Source organism: Sarcophilus harrisii, chromosome 1 (assembly GCF_902635505.1).
Source record: "Sarcophilus harrisii chromosome 1, mSarHar1.11, whole genome shotgun sequence".
NCBI classification, from domain to species: domain Eukaryota; kingdom Metazoa; phylum Chordata; class Mammalia; order Dasyuromorphia; family Dasyuridae; genus Sarcophilus; species Sarcophilus harrisii.
This window is the reverse complement of record NC_045426.1, coordinates 93,862,982-93,880,395: the sequence shown is the minus strand read 5'-3', so window position 1 is coordinate 93,880,395 and position 17,414 is coordinate 93,862,982. Positions and strand designations below refer to the sequence as shown.

At 35.3% G+C, this 17,414-nt stretch overlaps 1 protein-coding gene across 1 annotated transcript in view; it reads left to right on the top strand.

Moving 5' to 3' along the window:
• GRIN3A (glutamate ionotropic receptor NMDA type subunit 3A) overlaps positions 1-17,414 on the top strand; it is a 215,251-nt gene that overhangs the window by 180,282 nt on the left and 17,555 nt on the right. Inside the window, exons 7-8 of the mRNA XM_031961305.1 lie at positions 8,128-8,292; positions 10,351-10,424. Of these exons, the coding sequence (XP_031817165.1) occupies positions 8,128-8,292; positions 10,351-10,424 (239 nt within the window). The remainder of the gene's footprint in view (positions 1-8,127; positions 8,293-10,350; positions 10,425-17,414) is intronic.

Here is a 17,414-nt window from a genome sequence, read left to right as displayed (position 1 = left end):
GGCCCGATAACTCTTCAGACCACTAAAAAATATTCAACATCCCTGGCCTAAACAAATCACCTTTGATTTTCAAGAATGCATTCTCAAGGTGATACTGTAGTATAGTTGATAACAGTTAACCTTAAAATCAGGAAGGCTTGAAATCAAGTTCTGATTCTAATATATACTTACTATATGAATCTTGATCAGTCACAACTCTTCAATCTCTATATTGGTAACAGTAGTGATAATAACAACAGCAGCAGCTAGTATTCATATAGCACTTTATTTTATTTGAGAGTATTTCCTCACCAAGAGTTCCAAACATCAATGATAGCTAGATTTACAGATAGTCCCGATATCTATAGATAAATAGACAGACAGATATACAAACTGTGTCCCCAAATGTCAAGATCCAATGATTTTTTCACTATACCATACTAACTCTCAATTCACTGAGTACCGTAAGAAACTGGAATTTTTTTCTCCTTAATTTTATGATACTAATAGCATTGATCAATATGTCAAACAGCACAGCCTCAAGTAAAAACAGCTATATTCTCAAAGAGTTCCTCAGTTACTACTTCAAGGAGACATTATCATAACAATCTCATGGACCTGCTTTGGTCCCTAAATCATGTATTGAATTTGCTTAGTTTTCAGCATCTCCTGCATTGAACAATGATTGAACATGTGTGCTAGCTCCATAGCAGAAGAAAGGTCATCTGAACTCCATTAAATCTCCAGAGTAAGAAATGGACTTCTTTGCTCTAGCACTGGGAGAATTGAAAAGAAGAGAATTAAAGTCATTATTTCTCCTCTCCCACTTGCTGCCAAATTTGATTCCCTAGAAGAAACCTTATCACACTGCAAAGAAAAAATAGACATGGCTGTCACTATTCTACAAATCTTCTTGAAAGAAAATATTAATAGGGCATTTAAAAGAGTAGCAATATATGGTAGTTACAGGAAAAAATGGAAAACTGAAAAAGTTATGACTCAAGGTTTTAGTCTAGCTTTGGAATTATATGCTCAATTTGCAATATGCATATATATATGGATGTATATATATGTACACATATATATACACAATATACATATATGTATTGTGCATTCACATGTACCTATATTTCACATTTCTAATAATGGAATTCTGGAAATGACTTTAAAGTCAATTCCCATTTCTGACTTCAACACTGAAGAGGTTCTAATGATGTAAACAATTGGTAAGAAGAGTAGCAATTAATATAACAAAAAGAAAAAAGAAAGTGTTGGAGGAGACGTGGGAAAACTGACACTAACGAATTATTGATAGAGTTGTGAACTGATCCAAGCATTCTGGAGAACAATTTAGAACTATACCCAAAGACCTCTAAAACTATTCACATAAATATACATATATATAATATATATAAAGGGTATTTATCCTCATTATTTACCCAGCTGCTAAGTCTATATCCCAAAGACACCCCCCCCAAAAAAAAAAAAGGGAAAAGAACCTATTTGTTCAAAAATATTTATTGCGGTTTTTTATGGTGGATAAGAATTGGAAATTGAAGAGATGACTGTCAATTGGGGAATAGCTAAACAAACTATAATATATGATTATAATGGAATATTATTGTGCTAAAAAATGACAAGCAGGTTTTTTTTCCAGAAAAAACTGGAAGGACTTATGTGAGCTGATACATGATGAAATGAAAAGAACTAATGAATTAGCTATTCCCAATAATACAATAATCCAAGACAATTCCAAAGGAATTTACTATCTACCTCCAGAGGAAGAATTTATATTGTTTGAATACAGTTTAAAGCACACTATTTTTCACCTTTTTTTCATTTTTTCTTTTATTCGTCTTCTTTAACAAAATGACTAATATGAAAACCTTTTACATAATTGTATATGTATAACTTATATCATATTGCTTAATAGTAGTAATATGGAAGGGGAGAGGAAAGGGACAGAGAGAGAAAAATAGAATTTGGAACTCAAAATTTTAAATAAAAGTGTTAACGAATTGGGGGGAAAAAAAGAAGAAACTGAATAGCATTGATGTACAAATCAAGGTAAGCCATTTTTTTTCTGTCAGATGATGATATTGTTTTGCCAACTGACAATGTAGCTTCTTTTGTACAGCTTTTTGGAATGAGTAACTCATATTTACTGCTGAATGGATTTTTTTTTAAGTTTTCTTTTGCTTTGAAGGAAGTTAGAAAAACCTTAGACTTAGCAAATAAGTGCAGAGATCCTCCCAACACTTTTGATCATGTCATAAATCTTATCAGTCCCACTCTGAGCTTTTGGGTTTTTTCTAGATAAAGAATCCCAATCCTCTTGACCTGTGCTCATGTGGAAGCCACTCCCAACTTTTAGCATCATTTGAACTACTTTGCTATAAAACTCTGCTAGGTCTTTTGGAAAATAAATCAATTAGAAGTGTATAAATCATTCTAAGTACAGATGAAATGCAGTTTTGTTTAAAAAAAAAAAACTACATTAGTTTTTATCCAATTTTTAGTTACTTTCTTCGGAAAGACCATATTAACTTCCAGACCAATCTTCCCTCCTTCTCAACACCTTTCAAATTTCAGAAAGGACAATCATATACCCAGAGGGGAAACTATAACTAAGAATTTTTGACTTCTGACTGCCTCAGCTTCCCCATTTGGAGTAGCACAAACTGGACTCTGAGAAAGAGGCAGATGAGAAGAAACACATTCTTTTTTTTTAATATTATTATAGCTTTTTATTTGCAAAACATATGCGTGGGTAATTTTTCAACACTAACCTTTGCAAAACCTTCTATTCCAACTTTTCTCCTCCTTCCCCCCACCGCCTCCCCTAGATGGCAGGTAGTCCAATACATGTTAAACATGTTAAAGTATATGATAAATCCAATATATTTATTCATATTTATATAGTTATTTTGCTGCACAAGAAAAATCGGATCTAGAAAGAAAGAAAAAAAAAACCTGAGAAGGAAAATAAAAATGCAAGCAAACAATAACAGAAAGGGTGGAAATGCTATGTTGTGGTCCACGCTATTTCCCATAGTTCTCTCTCTGGGTGTAGTTCATGGAAACACATTCTTAAATCAGTTTCTTAATCCATGCTATGGCTAACTAATAGATGGTGTGCAAACATCTCATTTCATTCTAATGCCAAACTCTAAATTACCAAACAGACTGGAATTAGACTTGTCCTAGAATAGATAATGTAAAATGTGGTAAAGCTTAGATTATACTACTGCAGATCTATAATGAATCATTATATAATGAGCTCCCAGAGATTATGATTATTCCCACTGAGCACAGCATAATAGAAAGAATACTGGACCTGGAACTCTATATACTAATTTATACACATAAATAACCACATAGTTACATTACCTCTCCTAAAAAATTGTTTACAAAAGCATCTACTATTTTATGTAGTATAGAGAAAATTATTAAATAAGATAACTCTAATCCTGCTTTTCTATTCCCTTTTCTGTTTTAATTGTATCTCATTTTTATTGCCATTTTTTAAATATCATACTCATTTCCTAATATATTGCTTCTCTCTCCTTCATGTAATAAACTATTCCTTGTAATAAAGATTTTTAAAAAGGGGGGTAGGGGTAGGAAGCAGTTGAGCAAAACTACCCAATAAGCAACCATGTCTGACAATATTCCATACCTACATTCCACATCTTTTGCAATGAAGAAAAACAGATACATTTTCTCAATCCACTCTTGGTCATTATAATTATATATTATTTAATTTGCAATTGTTATTTCCATTTACATATATTACAGTAGTATATTATTGTTTTTCTGCTTCTGGTTATTTCATGCATTAGTTCATATGTCTCCCCATGCTTCTCTGAACACTTCATGTTCATTATTTCTTTCAGGAGAGGAATATTCTTCATATGCCATAATGTTTTAATCATTCTCCAATCAATAATTATCTACTTGTGTTTCTTATTCTTTTTTGCTATACCAAAAGTCCTGCATTAAATATATTAAAATGTCAAAAAAAAAAAGAAACTATTAAGTTTTGGTGGGTCCCTTTACTGTTAGAAAAGGAAATTAAGCAAATTTAAGAGAATTTGAATGTCAACTCTGCTAATTACTTCCAGTATGAACTTGAATCACATCAGCTCTCTAGGTGTTATTTCCCTTTTCTGTTAAAGAATCATTCCTGGATTTAGGACTGGCGACCACAACAAGTGAGAATGAGCATTCAGTTTCTCTTGGCAGAGTAGGTAGGTGGAATTCAGGAAGACCTGAGTTCGAATCCAGATAGCTGTGTGACCCTGGCAAGTCACTTAACTCTGTCTCAGTTTCCTCATCTGTAAAATGAACTGGAGAAGCAAATGGCAAACCGGTATCTCTGCCAAGAAACCCCAAATGCGGTCATGAAGAGTCGGACACAACTGAATGACAATAGTTTTTCCTTCTTAAATGAGGAAGAACCAAGTGATGATGTCTTCCCAAGAAACATTCATGCCCTATGCAAAGCTATAGTTATTCCTGATCACATCTAAAGTTACTTTTAACTAGCTCTTATGAGTATAGACTTTATTTTTTTATTTTTGTTTTTTTGAGATGCAATTGGGATAAAGTGGCTTGTCCAGGGTCACACAGTGAGTGTCAAGTATCTAGGCTGGGTTTGAACTCAGGTCCTTTTGACCCCCAGGCTGGTGCTGAGCATAGACTTTATATAATAAATCCCAGAGAACCATTAAAGTTTATGTTTGGAGCAGGAGAGTGACATCATCAGAGCTATGTACCAGAGAGGTTAAGAAATTTGTGGGAAATAGGGGAAAATGGGAGTCTGTAGATTTGAAATGGGGCAAGGGGAGAATGAGTACAGTGTTCTACACTGTTTCCGATATAAAAGATGTCTACCAAGGTTAATTCAGTGTCTTTTTAGCATGCTACATTCTACTACCTCTTTATACCAACCTATTCTCTTTTCTCCAATGTCCAGCCCCTTTGAACTTCAGAATAAAACTGTTATTATTATTAATAATAATAGCTAGAATTTATACCATACTTTAAGGTTTATAAAGCATTTTATAAATATTTCATCTTATCTTCATAACAGCCCTGGAAGGGAGGTGTTATTTTTAATCCCCATTTTATATAAGAAGAAACTGGTGTAAACAGAGAGCCAAGGTCCTATAACTAATAAGTGTCTGCGTCTGGCTTTGAATTAAGATCTTCCAGACTCCTACACAGCTAGGATAGTGCATAATATAGCAGACAGATCTCCAGAATCTGAGTTCAAATTCAGACAAAGACACTAGCTATGTGACCTTAAACAACTCGTTTGCCCTTTTGTGCCTCAGTTTCCTCATCTATAAAACAATTGCTCTAGTACCTTTTCCAAAAAAAACCCCAATGAGGTCATAAAGGACACAACTGAAATAATAGAACAATTCTCACTATTTAGATCCTTTGAAAGCTTGAGAATCACCCAGGATATTCCTATATTCCTGATATTTTTAACTTCCCATCTAACCACTTCACCAGACCAAGTGGGGATACAATATTTGCCTCTAAAATTCCGAGATAGGACCAAATTAGACTTAAAGATATTTCTTACCATCTTGTACATTCCAACTCTCTGTTCTACCAGTTGAGAAACTATGGCGAGGCAGAACTGACAGTTTTGAAGAAATAAAAGAAGGAGATCAGTCAAAAATGAATTCAGAGCTTCAGTGACTAGGTTAGTAGGATACCAATAACAAGAATATGGAAATTAAGAGGAGAACCAGAAACAGGAATATGGAGGTCAGAAGGATGAGAAAATGGGTAGGAACAATAATATTTAGGGTGTGAAATGAAGGTCAGATGAGAGGCTGGCAAATGGAAAGAGAAACTGAGAGGAATAGCATTTATAATGATTGTGTTTAGTCAGGAGTCCTGAGTTGAAGTCCTAGATCTGTAACCTGCTAGACATATAACTCAGAAAAAATCCCTAAACAGTCACTCTGAACATACTTCCTCAATTGTAAAGTGAGTACAATAAACCCTACCTCAACTGTTATTACATAAATCAAATGAGACAATGATAGCAGTAGCACTTTTGAATTGTAAATCTGCATATAAATCTAAATATTTGTTACTACTAATATCATCATCATCATCATCATCATCATCATCATCATCATCAATTACAAGGCTACTGATTCTATCCCCAAATTGAGAAATGGGAGTTTAGAGGATAAAACAAAAGGGAGGGAATTAATGTATCTACATACCTGTTACATGCTCAAATAATGCATTTTCACACCCTCCAAGTTAGTCAAAAGAATCTGCAAATGGGGAGTAACTTTAGTGATCCCTTATCTAACCAGTTATAATCTTGTATTGATCAGAGACCATTAGAGATGGCATCTCAAGCTGTCTTCCCATACACATGTATGTCTCTTCTGGCTCCTCTAAACAAAGAGAAAAATCAAGATCAGAAAATTTGAAATTTCCTTTGACTTTTTTGGTTGAAAGGTAAAACACAGAAGCAAAAGTCATCATCATCACTAAATGGTAAATTAATCAATGAGCATTCCTCAAGCATCTACAAAGTGCCAACTAGGTGCTAGCATCTGAAAGACAAACATGAAACAATCTCTTCCGTCAGAAGAGCATTGCTCTTCAAAATTGTTTGGTTGCTGTCCGTAAGCAAAGAGAACCCAAATGACATCACTACTGATTGTGGCTGATTAAACCAATGGGAACTCAGAATGCTCTGCCACAGGTGGGACACAAATAATCCCTATGAACACTTGGGGTGGATTCTCTTACATCTTGCATTTTTTCTGAGCTACTTCAATTCTGCTTTGTTCATACAGCACAGCACCTTCTCTCATGAGGGCACAGCATGCTGGGCAGTCCTGTGTCAGTGTCTCCCATATCATACAATCAATTCTAAAGTTCTTAAGACAGACCTTGAGAGGGTCTTTGTATGGCTTTTTTTTTTTTACCATCTTGTGAGGGTTTTCCCTATATGAGTTTTCCACAAAATAGTCTTTTTGGCAAGCATACATATAAGCTATACTGCAGGTGAGGTCCCAGAAGTTTTAGAATCACATCTTAGACCTGACACCAGGAGGAAAAGATTGTCTTAATCTTGCTGTGGAAGAGGAAGCTGAGAGAGAGAGAGACAGTTTCCTAGATTTATACAATGAAGGAATTTCTTTGAGATTGGAAACCTCCCAGAATCTAAGCTTCTCAAAGGTAGAAAGGATATAATAATCATATATTCATAGATCATATATTCCAGTTCCTTCTTAAAGCATTAATTCTATCCACAATATCCCTGAGAAATACACAGTCAGCTTCAGATTAAATAGTCACCATCCACCAAAGCAGCTCAGTGCATTTGGCAACAGCTCAAAATTACCCTAGAGGCTAACTAGTCGGCTCTCCTCCTAAAATGAAATTTCCTCTACAATATATTGATGAATGATCATCCAAAGTTTGCTCAAAAGCCTCCAAGGAATGGGACTACAAGTTCAAAAAACAACCAGAGAGCCAGGAGGGACTCAATCCCGACAAAATATTTACAATCTTCTGTGAAATCATTTTTCCCTTGACACTGTTCTCATTATCTAAAACAGATATGAATTTCAAGAGATTCATGATAACAGATAACAGAGCACACTGAGATTCTCAGACTTCAGAGGCAACTCCTTTAGACTCACAGAAACCTAGAGAAGAGTTCTTCTCCCTATCCCTAGCATTTCTGACAGCCATGAATTAATTACAAAAACCAAACTTGAAAATTTTCCTAATCCTAAATCTGAACCAGAAGAATCAAAGACTCCCTTTTTCAATAGGCATAACAGTGTTTTTGGTATTCTTGATAGATTGAATTTTATTCTGTCTACTAGATTGTAAGCTCTTTGAGGGCAAGGAACTTATTTCATTTTTATTTGTGTCCACACTATGTCTGATTCTGGCACAATGCATTGCATCTAGTAGTTGCCTAAAAAATGTTTAAAGAATGAATGAATATATTATTTAATCAGTACACAAGTATTATTCCTCTGCCTTTTTTTAGAATAAAAGTTATAATTGTGTGTGTATAATACAGTGGACCAAATTCTGTTGTCATTCTTTGTAAATGGCTTTTCTTTTTCTTTTTTGCTCACTTAGACTTTGCAAATGGGAATTAAGCACTTTTCTGGACTCTTCGTGATGTTATGCATTGGCATTGGTTTATCCATTTTAACTACAATTGGAGAGCACATAGTATATAGACTGATCCTACCACGAATCAAAAAGAAATCCAAGCTGAAATACTGGCTTCACACCAGTCAGGTAAGTACCATGGAAGATTCAGGTGACTGATCTAAATTCCAACTATACCAGGGAATATAGAATACAAATTCTTGTTATCAGACATATAGTTAAGTAAAACCATATCTGTAGAATTATGTTCTAATAAATACCACATTTGAAGAAAGAGTCTTACCTGAAGAGGACAATTATTACAGCAAAGGACCGTGAGACCATGCTTTGGGTGAGGTTGAAGAAAGTGGGGATATTTAGTCTACAGACAAGAAAACTTAGGAGGAGCCTTATGCTTGCTATTTAGGTATTTGAAGGGCTGTCACATGGGAGAAATTTATTGCTTTGTCTCAAAAGATAAATAGAAATAGGAAATGGTGAGTGGAATTTATAGGGACAATGATTTCAATTTTATATAAGAAATAATTTAACTGAGATTTTTTTTTTAAATGGAACATGATAGCTTGGGAAATAGTAAAACTGGTGGGTTCTAAGCCGAAGCTATATGACTACTTATCAGCAATCGTAGAATTTTGTGTTCTGAAGAACCTTAGAAATCTTTTAGTCCAACATTCTAGTTTTACAGCTGGCTAACAATCCCAGAAATGTTAAATATTTTTTCCAAGGCCAGCTTTAAAAGTGAGCTCATTTTTCAGATTTGGATTGGACTAGATCATCTCTAAGGTCCCTTCCAACTCAGATTCTATTATGTTATCATTCTATGAAATACAAGATTAGTCAAAAGTGAAGAATGCAGATGTCACTATGTAGACAGTCATGTAAAAAACTACGGCTTTTTTTTCCCTCTAAAATAGAAGCTCTTATTAGCCTTGATTGTGTCAGGGACCCCTTTGTTAGTTTGAAGCCAATAGGCCCTTTCTCAGAATAACTGAAGGAAGTGCTAAATTTCAGTTAGAGGTTAGAAAAATCAGCATGTGATTTTTTTTTTCCCATGCTAGTTCATAGAAACGCTTGAAGTCTATCCATGGACCCTTTGAGTCTATAGGACCTCTCCCTCCCCAATATTAAGAACTTCTATCCTACAACAACTTTCCCATCAAATTAAGCTCTTTGAAAACAGGACTATTTCTTATCAGATTTCTATATCTCTTACAAAGTCTAACACAATGCTAAGCACTGCTTTGTGCTTTGTGCTTAGATTTCATGGATCAGCTTACCTGAATAAATCAAATCAAGCCAGGACTAAGACCTACTTATAAGCTATTTTTGTCTTCTATTGGTCTTACACAGTCTTTTCTAATAGAAACATTTTAAAGTCCTTCACTTCTGCACACCCATCCCCATAGAAAAGTTAGCCTAAGAAAGCACCTTGTTTCTTTCTTCTATAATAAAAGATTCTATTAAGTGAGCTCTACTTCCCATAGGTTGTGGCTGTTTGTTATCTTCAGGACATTCCTTAGTAATAACACCAGCCAGCCCCATACATGGACCATCAGTACCACCAGTGTGGACCGAGTGCTAAATCTGGATTCAGAAGTCCTAGGTTCAGACTCTGGCTCTGATATTTAGGATCCAGGTGACCATGACCAAATCCTTTCATTTTTCTCTGCCTCATTACCTATTTAAGAAAGTTAGACTAGGTGACCTCTAAGGGGTTCTTTCCAGATCTAAAGCTATGATTTTGGAATTCCCTTATTCATCCCCTTAATATAACTTAGTAGCTCATATTATAAGAACACTTGGATTCTATTTAAGAGGTTCTCCTACTGGCTGTTTATTAAGATAAGGATCTTTTAAAAAGTCAGAATTGTCCATATACACGATTTCAACTACTTTTTCACAGCCAGAATAAGTACTAAATATTCAGTCATATGGCTTCATTCCAGAGATAGAATGACAGCTTATAGAGATTTCTTGTACTGTTAAAATGTAACTGAACCTAGAGCTAGACAGGAACAGAAGTTACTACCAACCTCTCCTTAAATTGGGAAGAAAAAGCCAACATTCTCCTGTGACTCAGTATCCTCTGTTCTCTTAGGCAAATGCTTTATCAGGGCTTTTTTTCCTGCTCGAAGTACGTGGTTTTTGTTGGGGGAGAGTTTCTAATTATTTTTCTCTTTTTTCTAGAGATTACATAGAGCTCTAAATACCTCATTTGTTGAGGAAAAGCAGCAGCTCAAGACAAAGCAAGTGGAAAAAAGGTAAAAAATGATCGATAGTATAGATCATTCTTACTTTATTTCCTGAAAGGAAAACCAGAGCAATGGTTAGAAAAAGTTTATAATAAAATCAGTTATGTGGCAGTCAGGAACAGATATATATATAGAAGGTAAAGATACTAAATGCCTACATACATACTGTAATGGAAAGAGCAATGGTCAAGTAGTGCAATTAAGTTCAATTGTTAAGTTCTAATACTTATTACCTTGTGATCTTGAGTAAATTCCTTCTTTTTTCTACCCTGTCCTCAGTTTTTCTTTTAGGGAAATGAGTATATTGGACTAGATGATCTAGTTCTAAAACCTATTATCATATGAACCATTCAATCTCTTAAGAATGAATGAAGTCTCTTTATCTTGTCTCCAACTTCTAGTCCCAGTTATCAACTTTAACAAAGAGAAATAAAGCATTTTAAAATATTTAACATACTTAAATATTTTATTTTTAATGAAATAATAATTGTAGAGAATACGATGATTTTGACTGTTAATAGGAAGTAGGGCAAAGGTGTCCAATCAAAATTTCAATAGAATAGACAATCCTTAAATGAGTCTCTTCATTGATTTGCATGGTAACCCCTGTAACAAAGATGTACAGTCAAGCAAAAGAAATTCACGCATTGATCATGTCTAAAAAATACATGTTGCAGTCTATACCTGGGCTCATAATTTCTCCATCAGGAGGTCAGTTAGCATGCTTCACCATCAGTCTTCTGAAATAAAATCGAGTTATTTGTGTTTATCAGAATTTATAAGTCAAAGTTTTTGGATAGACAAAATCTTAGGATGAGATAATTCTTTAGGGTTTACAAAGAGCATTCTTCATAAGAACTAGATGAGCTAGGAATGTTTTATCTTAGGATCATTTTGCAGATGGGAAAACTGATCTGAGGAGGTGAAATAAAACCCCATGGAAACATAGTTTATAAGTGGTAGAGATAAGACTAAATCTAGATTTCCTGACTCTAAGACTTCTGTTTTATTCCATGAACCTTGACAGCTACTTTTTCCTTCCTTCTTCCCCTGGTTCTCACCTAGGCTAACATTTTGGGAGAGGATGGGAAAAGGAAGGGGAAAATAATTCAATTTCTCATTACCCCCCCTTAAGCCCTACTTCTGAACAATGGCAAGAGTACTTGAATACAGAATCAGTGAATAAGTAAACAAATCCACTAAATTACTCATAGTAATAGATATTAATATCTAAAACTAAGCCATCAAACTGCTCTAGGTAATTAAAGTTCCCTGGCTGCATTTTTCAAAATATGTTTTTATTGTTATTTTAATTTTTACATCAACTATATTTCCAAGCTGGGTTAATATAATTTTGTAGCATTCAGTTTTCAGCTGTTTTGTTGTTATTTTTTCCAGTCATTTGGGTTGCATCTTTAATGAGTAAAATTAATTTGGGGGAAGGCTTGCCCTTGTTGTTGTTCAGTCATTTTTAGTCATACCTGTCTCTGTGACCCCATTGGGGATTTTCTTGACAAAGTGGTTTGTCATTTCTTTCTTCAGTTTATTTTACACATGAGGAAACTGAGGCAAACAATGAAGTGACCTGCCCAGGGTCACACAGCTAATAAGTGACTGGGGTGGGACTTGAATTCAGAAAGAAGAGACTTCCTGATTGCAGGTTCTGGTATTCTATTCACTGTGCCACCTAAGAGCTTCAAGCTTTGTCCTAGAATTCTGATTTCAGGTGGAAGCCTTTTTTATTTAGGAAGAGAGAAGTCACATGCAATGATTCATTTCTTCTTTCCTCTTAAGAATCGATGAGGATTTCCTAATATAGTCAGCCCTGGAAATTCAGAGTCAGAGCAGAGTAAACAGAGAGCCCCAGGGATTGCTGACAGCTTTCTTTATACTTAATTTAAACTTGAATAATGCACCAAGTCTCAGAAAGCAACTACACAAGCATGAGATGGGAGAGATCTGATTAAGTGTGAAAAAGTAAAATGAAAAAGGCTCAAGGATGTTAACTGACTACAATCTTGAGGGAATTAACAAAGTAATATCATTGCTTTAAAAAAAAAAAAAAAGTGATCTGAAGCTCCAGTAAAAAAAAAAAAAAAAAAAGGCTTACTATACTGATCAGAACAAGAAAGTCAAGTCAACGAGCATTTATTAGGTATTTACTATGTACCCTGCTCTGTGCTAAGTGCTGAGAATTTTCTTAAAGCTTCCATTCAGAAAGGAAGGTGATAATGCTTTGTCTGCATTATTATATTTAGTTCTGGATGCCATATGTTAGGAAAGACATTGGGAAATTGGAACATACTTGGAAAATGATGACTCTGCTAAATGAGGAATGACTGAGGGAATTCTGGGGACCCTCCAGAAGCAAATAAAGAAAAAAAGTCTTTTATTGTGAAGGCTTGTCACCTAGAAGTGAAATTAGATGTATGCTGTGTAACCCCAAATAGCAGAATGAAAGCAGGGAGACAGATTTCAACTCACTATAACAGAGGTGACAAGATTGTGCTGAGAAAATCACAAAAGCTGAAGTCAAGAAACCCAAGTTCATAAGAATCATTACCTTGAATTCCCAATCCCTATATTTTTGCCCACCTGCATTTTGGATTTCTTTCACAGACTAATTGTACAATATTTCAGAGTCCGATTCTTTTTGTACAGCAAAATAATGGTTTGGTCATGTATACTTATTGTGTATCTAATTTATACTTTAATATATTTAACATCTACTGGTCATCCTGCCATCTGGGGGAGGGGGTGGGGGGAAGGAGGGGAAAAATTGGAACAAGAGGTTTGGCAATTGTCAATGCTGTAAAATTACCCATACATATAACTTGTAAATAAAAAGCTATTTTAAAAAAGAAAGAAAGAAACCTGAGTTCAAGGTCACAGGATTTAGAGCACAAATACCTAAGGTCACCTAGTCCCATTCCTTCATTTTGCTATGAGGAACCTGAAGCCCAGAGAGGTTAAGTAATTTTCCCTACTGTCACACAGGGGGTAAGTCACTAAGTTCAGACACAAGCCCTTTTACTTCAAATTTCAGACTTTATCACTTCATTAAAAAAAAAAAAAAAAGGAACGGGTATCGCTGACACTGTTTGGACAAACTGAACAAGCCACTTTCTCTCTCCATTACCTGTAAAGTGATGAAAATCATACTTGCTTGACTTCCTTTGGGGTCCTTGTGAGGGAAGCACTGTGAACCTTAAAGTTCTATATTTTACTTCTGATGTTATTATGCTAAGGAAGGAGTTTCTAACAACTGAGTGGTCTGAAAATGCAATGCCCTGACTTATTAAATGGTAAATCCATGATTAGTGACAGTGTTTGAGCATAAGCTGGATGGTTTCCTCATCAAGGATGATGTACTAGAAAGGATTCCTTTATGGGGTAAGTAGACTAATCAGTAGAGGTCAAACTCTAATAGAAAAAGAAGTGACTAAACTATGTACAAGAATCTCTGCAAGCCACATACAACTTAGAAAGCCACCTATTGTCAATATTAACTATGTTTTGTTGTATTTTTATTTATCTTGTTAACTATTTCCCAATTACATCTTCATCTGGTTTGGGCTATGCTTGGAACTACTGTGGGCCACATGTGGCTCTTGAGCCCATGCTCGACACCTTTGAACTAAATGCCCTCTAAGGTCCTGCCAGCTTAAAACTCTTGATTTTGTGACATGCTACACACCTAGTAAATGGAAAAGTCAAGAGAAGAATTCAGGAAAAAAACTATCATTATGAATTTAGAATTTCAAGGATGATTTAGTTCAGACGCCTCATTTTCAGATGAAACTGTGGCAAGCCTGGAGCAGCTGAGTGACTTGTGAAGGTTTGATGTGGAGTCAGTGATATAATATAGGTTGTATTTGAGCCCATATGACACACCATACAGACATACATGTGTGTATACATGTAGGTATTGATAATGTGTGTTCCTATACATGTGTGGGCATGTGTGTATATGTCAATATACACATGTTGTATCTACTATTATGTGTGTTATATACATGTATGCATGTGGAAAGAGATTGATATTGATAGATGCCTATATTTCTTCTGTAATTCTATTGTTTTATTTTATGCATTTAAACCATTTTTCTGAGAATGGGTCTATAGCTTTCAATAGACTTCCAAGGAGTCCACATACAGACAAAAATGTTAACAGTCCTTGTACTAGAGACTATTTTGATATAACTTTCAATTCTATGGCTCCAAGTGAAATTTCCAAATAAGTCAGTCCAGTTAGCCTGGCACCCCCTGACACAAATTCTCTCTCTGTTACTCATAAAGGCCTTCTTGCCCCTCCCTTTCATTAAATTCTAAACAGTTATTCCAAGACTTCAAAACTTCCCTGTGCTTACTGCTCCCCCTTTCCTCCCTCCCTCCAAATCTTCTCCTCTACCTACCAGATGCTCTGGAGCTTTGAGACAGTCAGAGCAAATTATAAAACCAGCCTGACTTCTGCCTAGAAAAGAAGAACTCATAGAGGAAGGATATCCAGGGAATTTTGGATGAGACCTTTGGAGTCTGTCTGAGCTCTATAAATGACACTGCAATTTTGGATGTTGAAATGTATTTGAAGGAGACATCCTTTCTTCTTTTGGGCAATAATGGGGTGAGGAGAGGATCAATCTCTGGGAAAGTGACATAGGGAAGATGTTCTTGGGCAAGTAGTCGGTTGACTGATTGTTGTCTTTTTTTAAGACCAAAATGATATATCTATGTTGGGAACAAGATCTGCCACAGTCAGAGCAAATCTGCACAAGTTTGGCAGGTTCTACCATAGATTGGGCACAAATAGTCCACAGGAACATTGAAGGGGAGATTTTTCTAAATTTGCACATCTCATCTTTCTTGTGAACTACAGAAATTCTACTTAGTTCATATAACCCACAAAGGCTTTTTTAATGGGGCATATCATGTTGGGCAAACCTGTGCCAGTGTCTTTCATGTAATACAATCAGTTCTAAAGTTCTTCAGAGAGAATTTTGGCAAGTCCCAATCTCTCCAAACTTATCTCCTCCTAATTGTTAATAATGTTTCTTCAAATATCAAGCAACAAAAATTTATTAAGATGCCTTACTGGTGTCAGTCACCATAAACTTAAGCATTAGAGATACAAATACAAAAAGAAACTATTTCTGTCCTTAGAAAGCTTACATTCTACTACAAGGATGCAACATGGTAACAGCTAAGCAAATACAAGAAATATTAAAAACAAAAATACAATTTTGGATGTGGAAGAAACACAATCAAGAAAGACCTCTTAAAGAAGCAGCAATTGACCCAAACCTTATAAAGATTGTTAGGAGTCCCGAAAGGTGAATGTAAGGAAAGACATTTCAAATACAGGGGACAATAGTGCCTATCTCCCAGAGTTGATGTAAGGATGAATTATTTTCTTCATTTAGCTTTTTTACTTCCTCTTCCATTTGGCCAATTCTACTTTGAAAGAATGGCTTTCTTTAGTCAATTTTTGTGCATTCTTTTCCAAGCTGTTGACTCTTTTTTCATGATTTTACTACATAGCTTATTTCTTTTCTCAATTTTTCTTCTACCTCTCTTACTTGATTTTTAAAATTCTTTTTGAGCTCTTCCAAGAGAATTTTTTGAGCTTAAGAACCAATATGAATTCATATTCCCTTTTAAGGCTTCACATGTAGGCATTTTGCCATAGTTGCCCTTCTCTGAGTTTATGTTCTGATCTTCCCTGTCACAATAGTTACTTTCTATCTTTAAGGTTCTTTTGGATTTTTTGCTCATTTTTTTAAAGTTGAGTTCTGCTCCTGGAGCACAGGAGATTATCCCAGGCTTCTTTTGCTTATCACTGGCTTTCCGTCCTAGGGCTGAAGATGCTGGCATCTTGTCCACTACAGTGGGATGGACCAACCTAGTCATACCCATTGAGTCAAGGTTCCAGGGAACACAATTTGCCTTCTATGCTGGAACTGGAGGCCTCATAACTGGCCTGCTGAGTCAGGACCAAAAAAGCCTCCACTACCGTTCTGTGCTACAGTTAAGAACTTCTTGCTAGATTACCTTTACCCTATCTGCACTAGGCTGTGCTATCCAAGTGAGACAGACCTTTCTTAAAGTCCTTTTAAATTATCTTTTAAATTAAATCAAATTTAAATTAAATTTGGAAAATTGTTTTACTCCATATTTTTTGTGGATTCTGTCACTCCAGAATATATATAAAGACTTGATTTAGAGCTGTTTCCAGAAAGTGGGAAGAGCTCAGGCAACTTCTGGCTTCTCTCTTCCATCTTGGCTCTGCCCCTCACACCCTATGAGATAATGCTTATAAATCACTTTACAAAACTTAAAGCACTATGTATATGCTAGCCATTAATAATAATAATAATGCAATCCCCCCTCACATTGTATTACTTCATGGTCTCATTTCTGTAGAAATAGTCCTTAAAGCAAAGCAGACAGTAATGCATCTTCTTGAATGTCCTTTGCATTGATAAAATCATACATTTTTGATATTGAACCATTGGTCAGTGACAAGAACTTTTCTGAGTCTTTAGCATCTATGGTTGCTAAGGAGGCAGGACCTCTGAGGCATTGCCAAATCATTATTTGCTTTCCAAGATGATGGCTATCAGGCACTATAATGGAAGCCAGACAAGTGATCTGGGGGGAATCAATGCCATTCTCAGGGCTCTTGACATACAAGTGGCTTCCAATGAGAGTAAACTTACTATCCACCTAAACAATACATCCTATTGTTAGCTAGTTCAAATTGATTTTCCATGCTGAAATGTAACCTGTCTCCTTATAGCTTTTTACTATTTTTTTCCTTACATTTTAGCTTCTGAACTCTCTCCTTCCCTGCCTTCTCACCCTATACTAGAGGACATCATTTGGCAGGTTTATAAATATATGTAAAATTATACTACACATACTTTGATTTATCAGTTCTTTCTCTGGAGATAAATAGCATCATCCTTCATAGGTTCTTTGTTGTTGATTTGAGTATTTGCA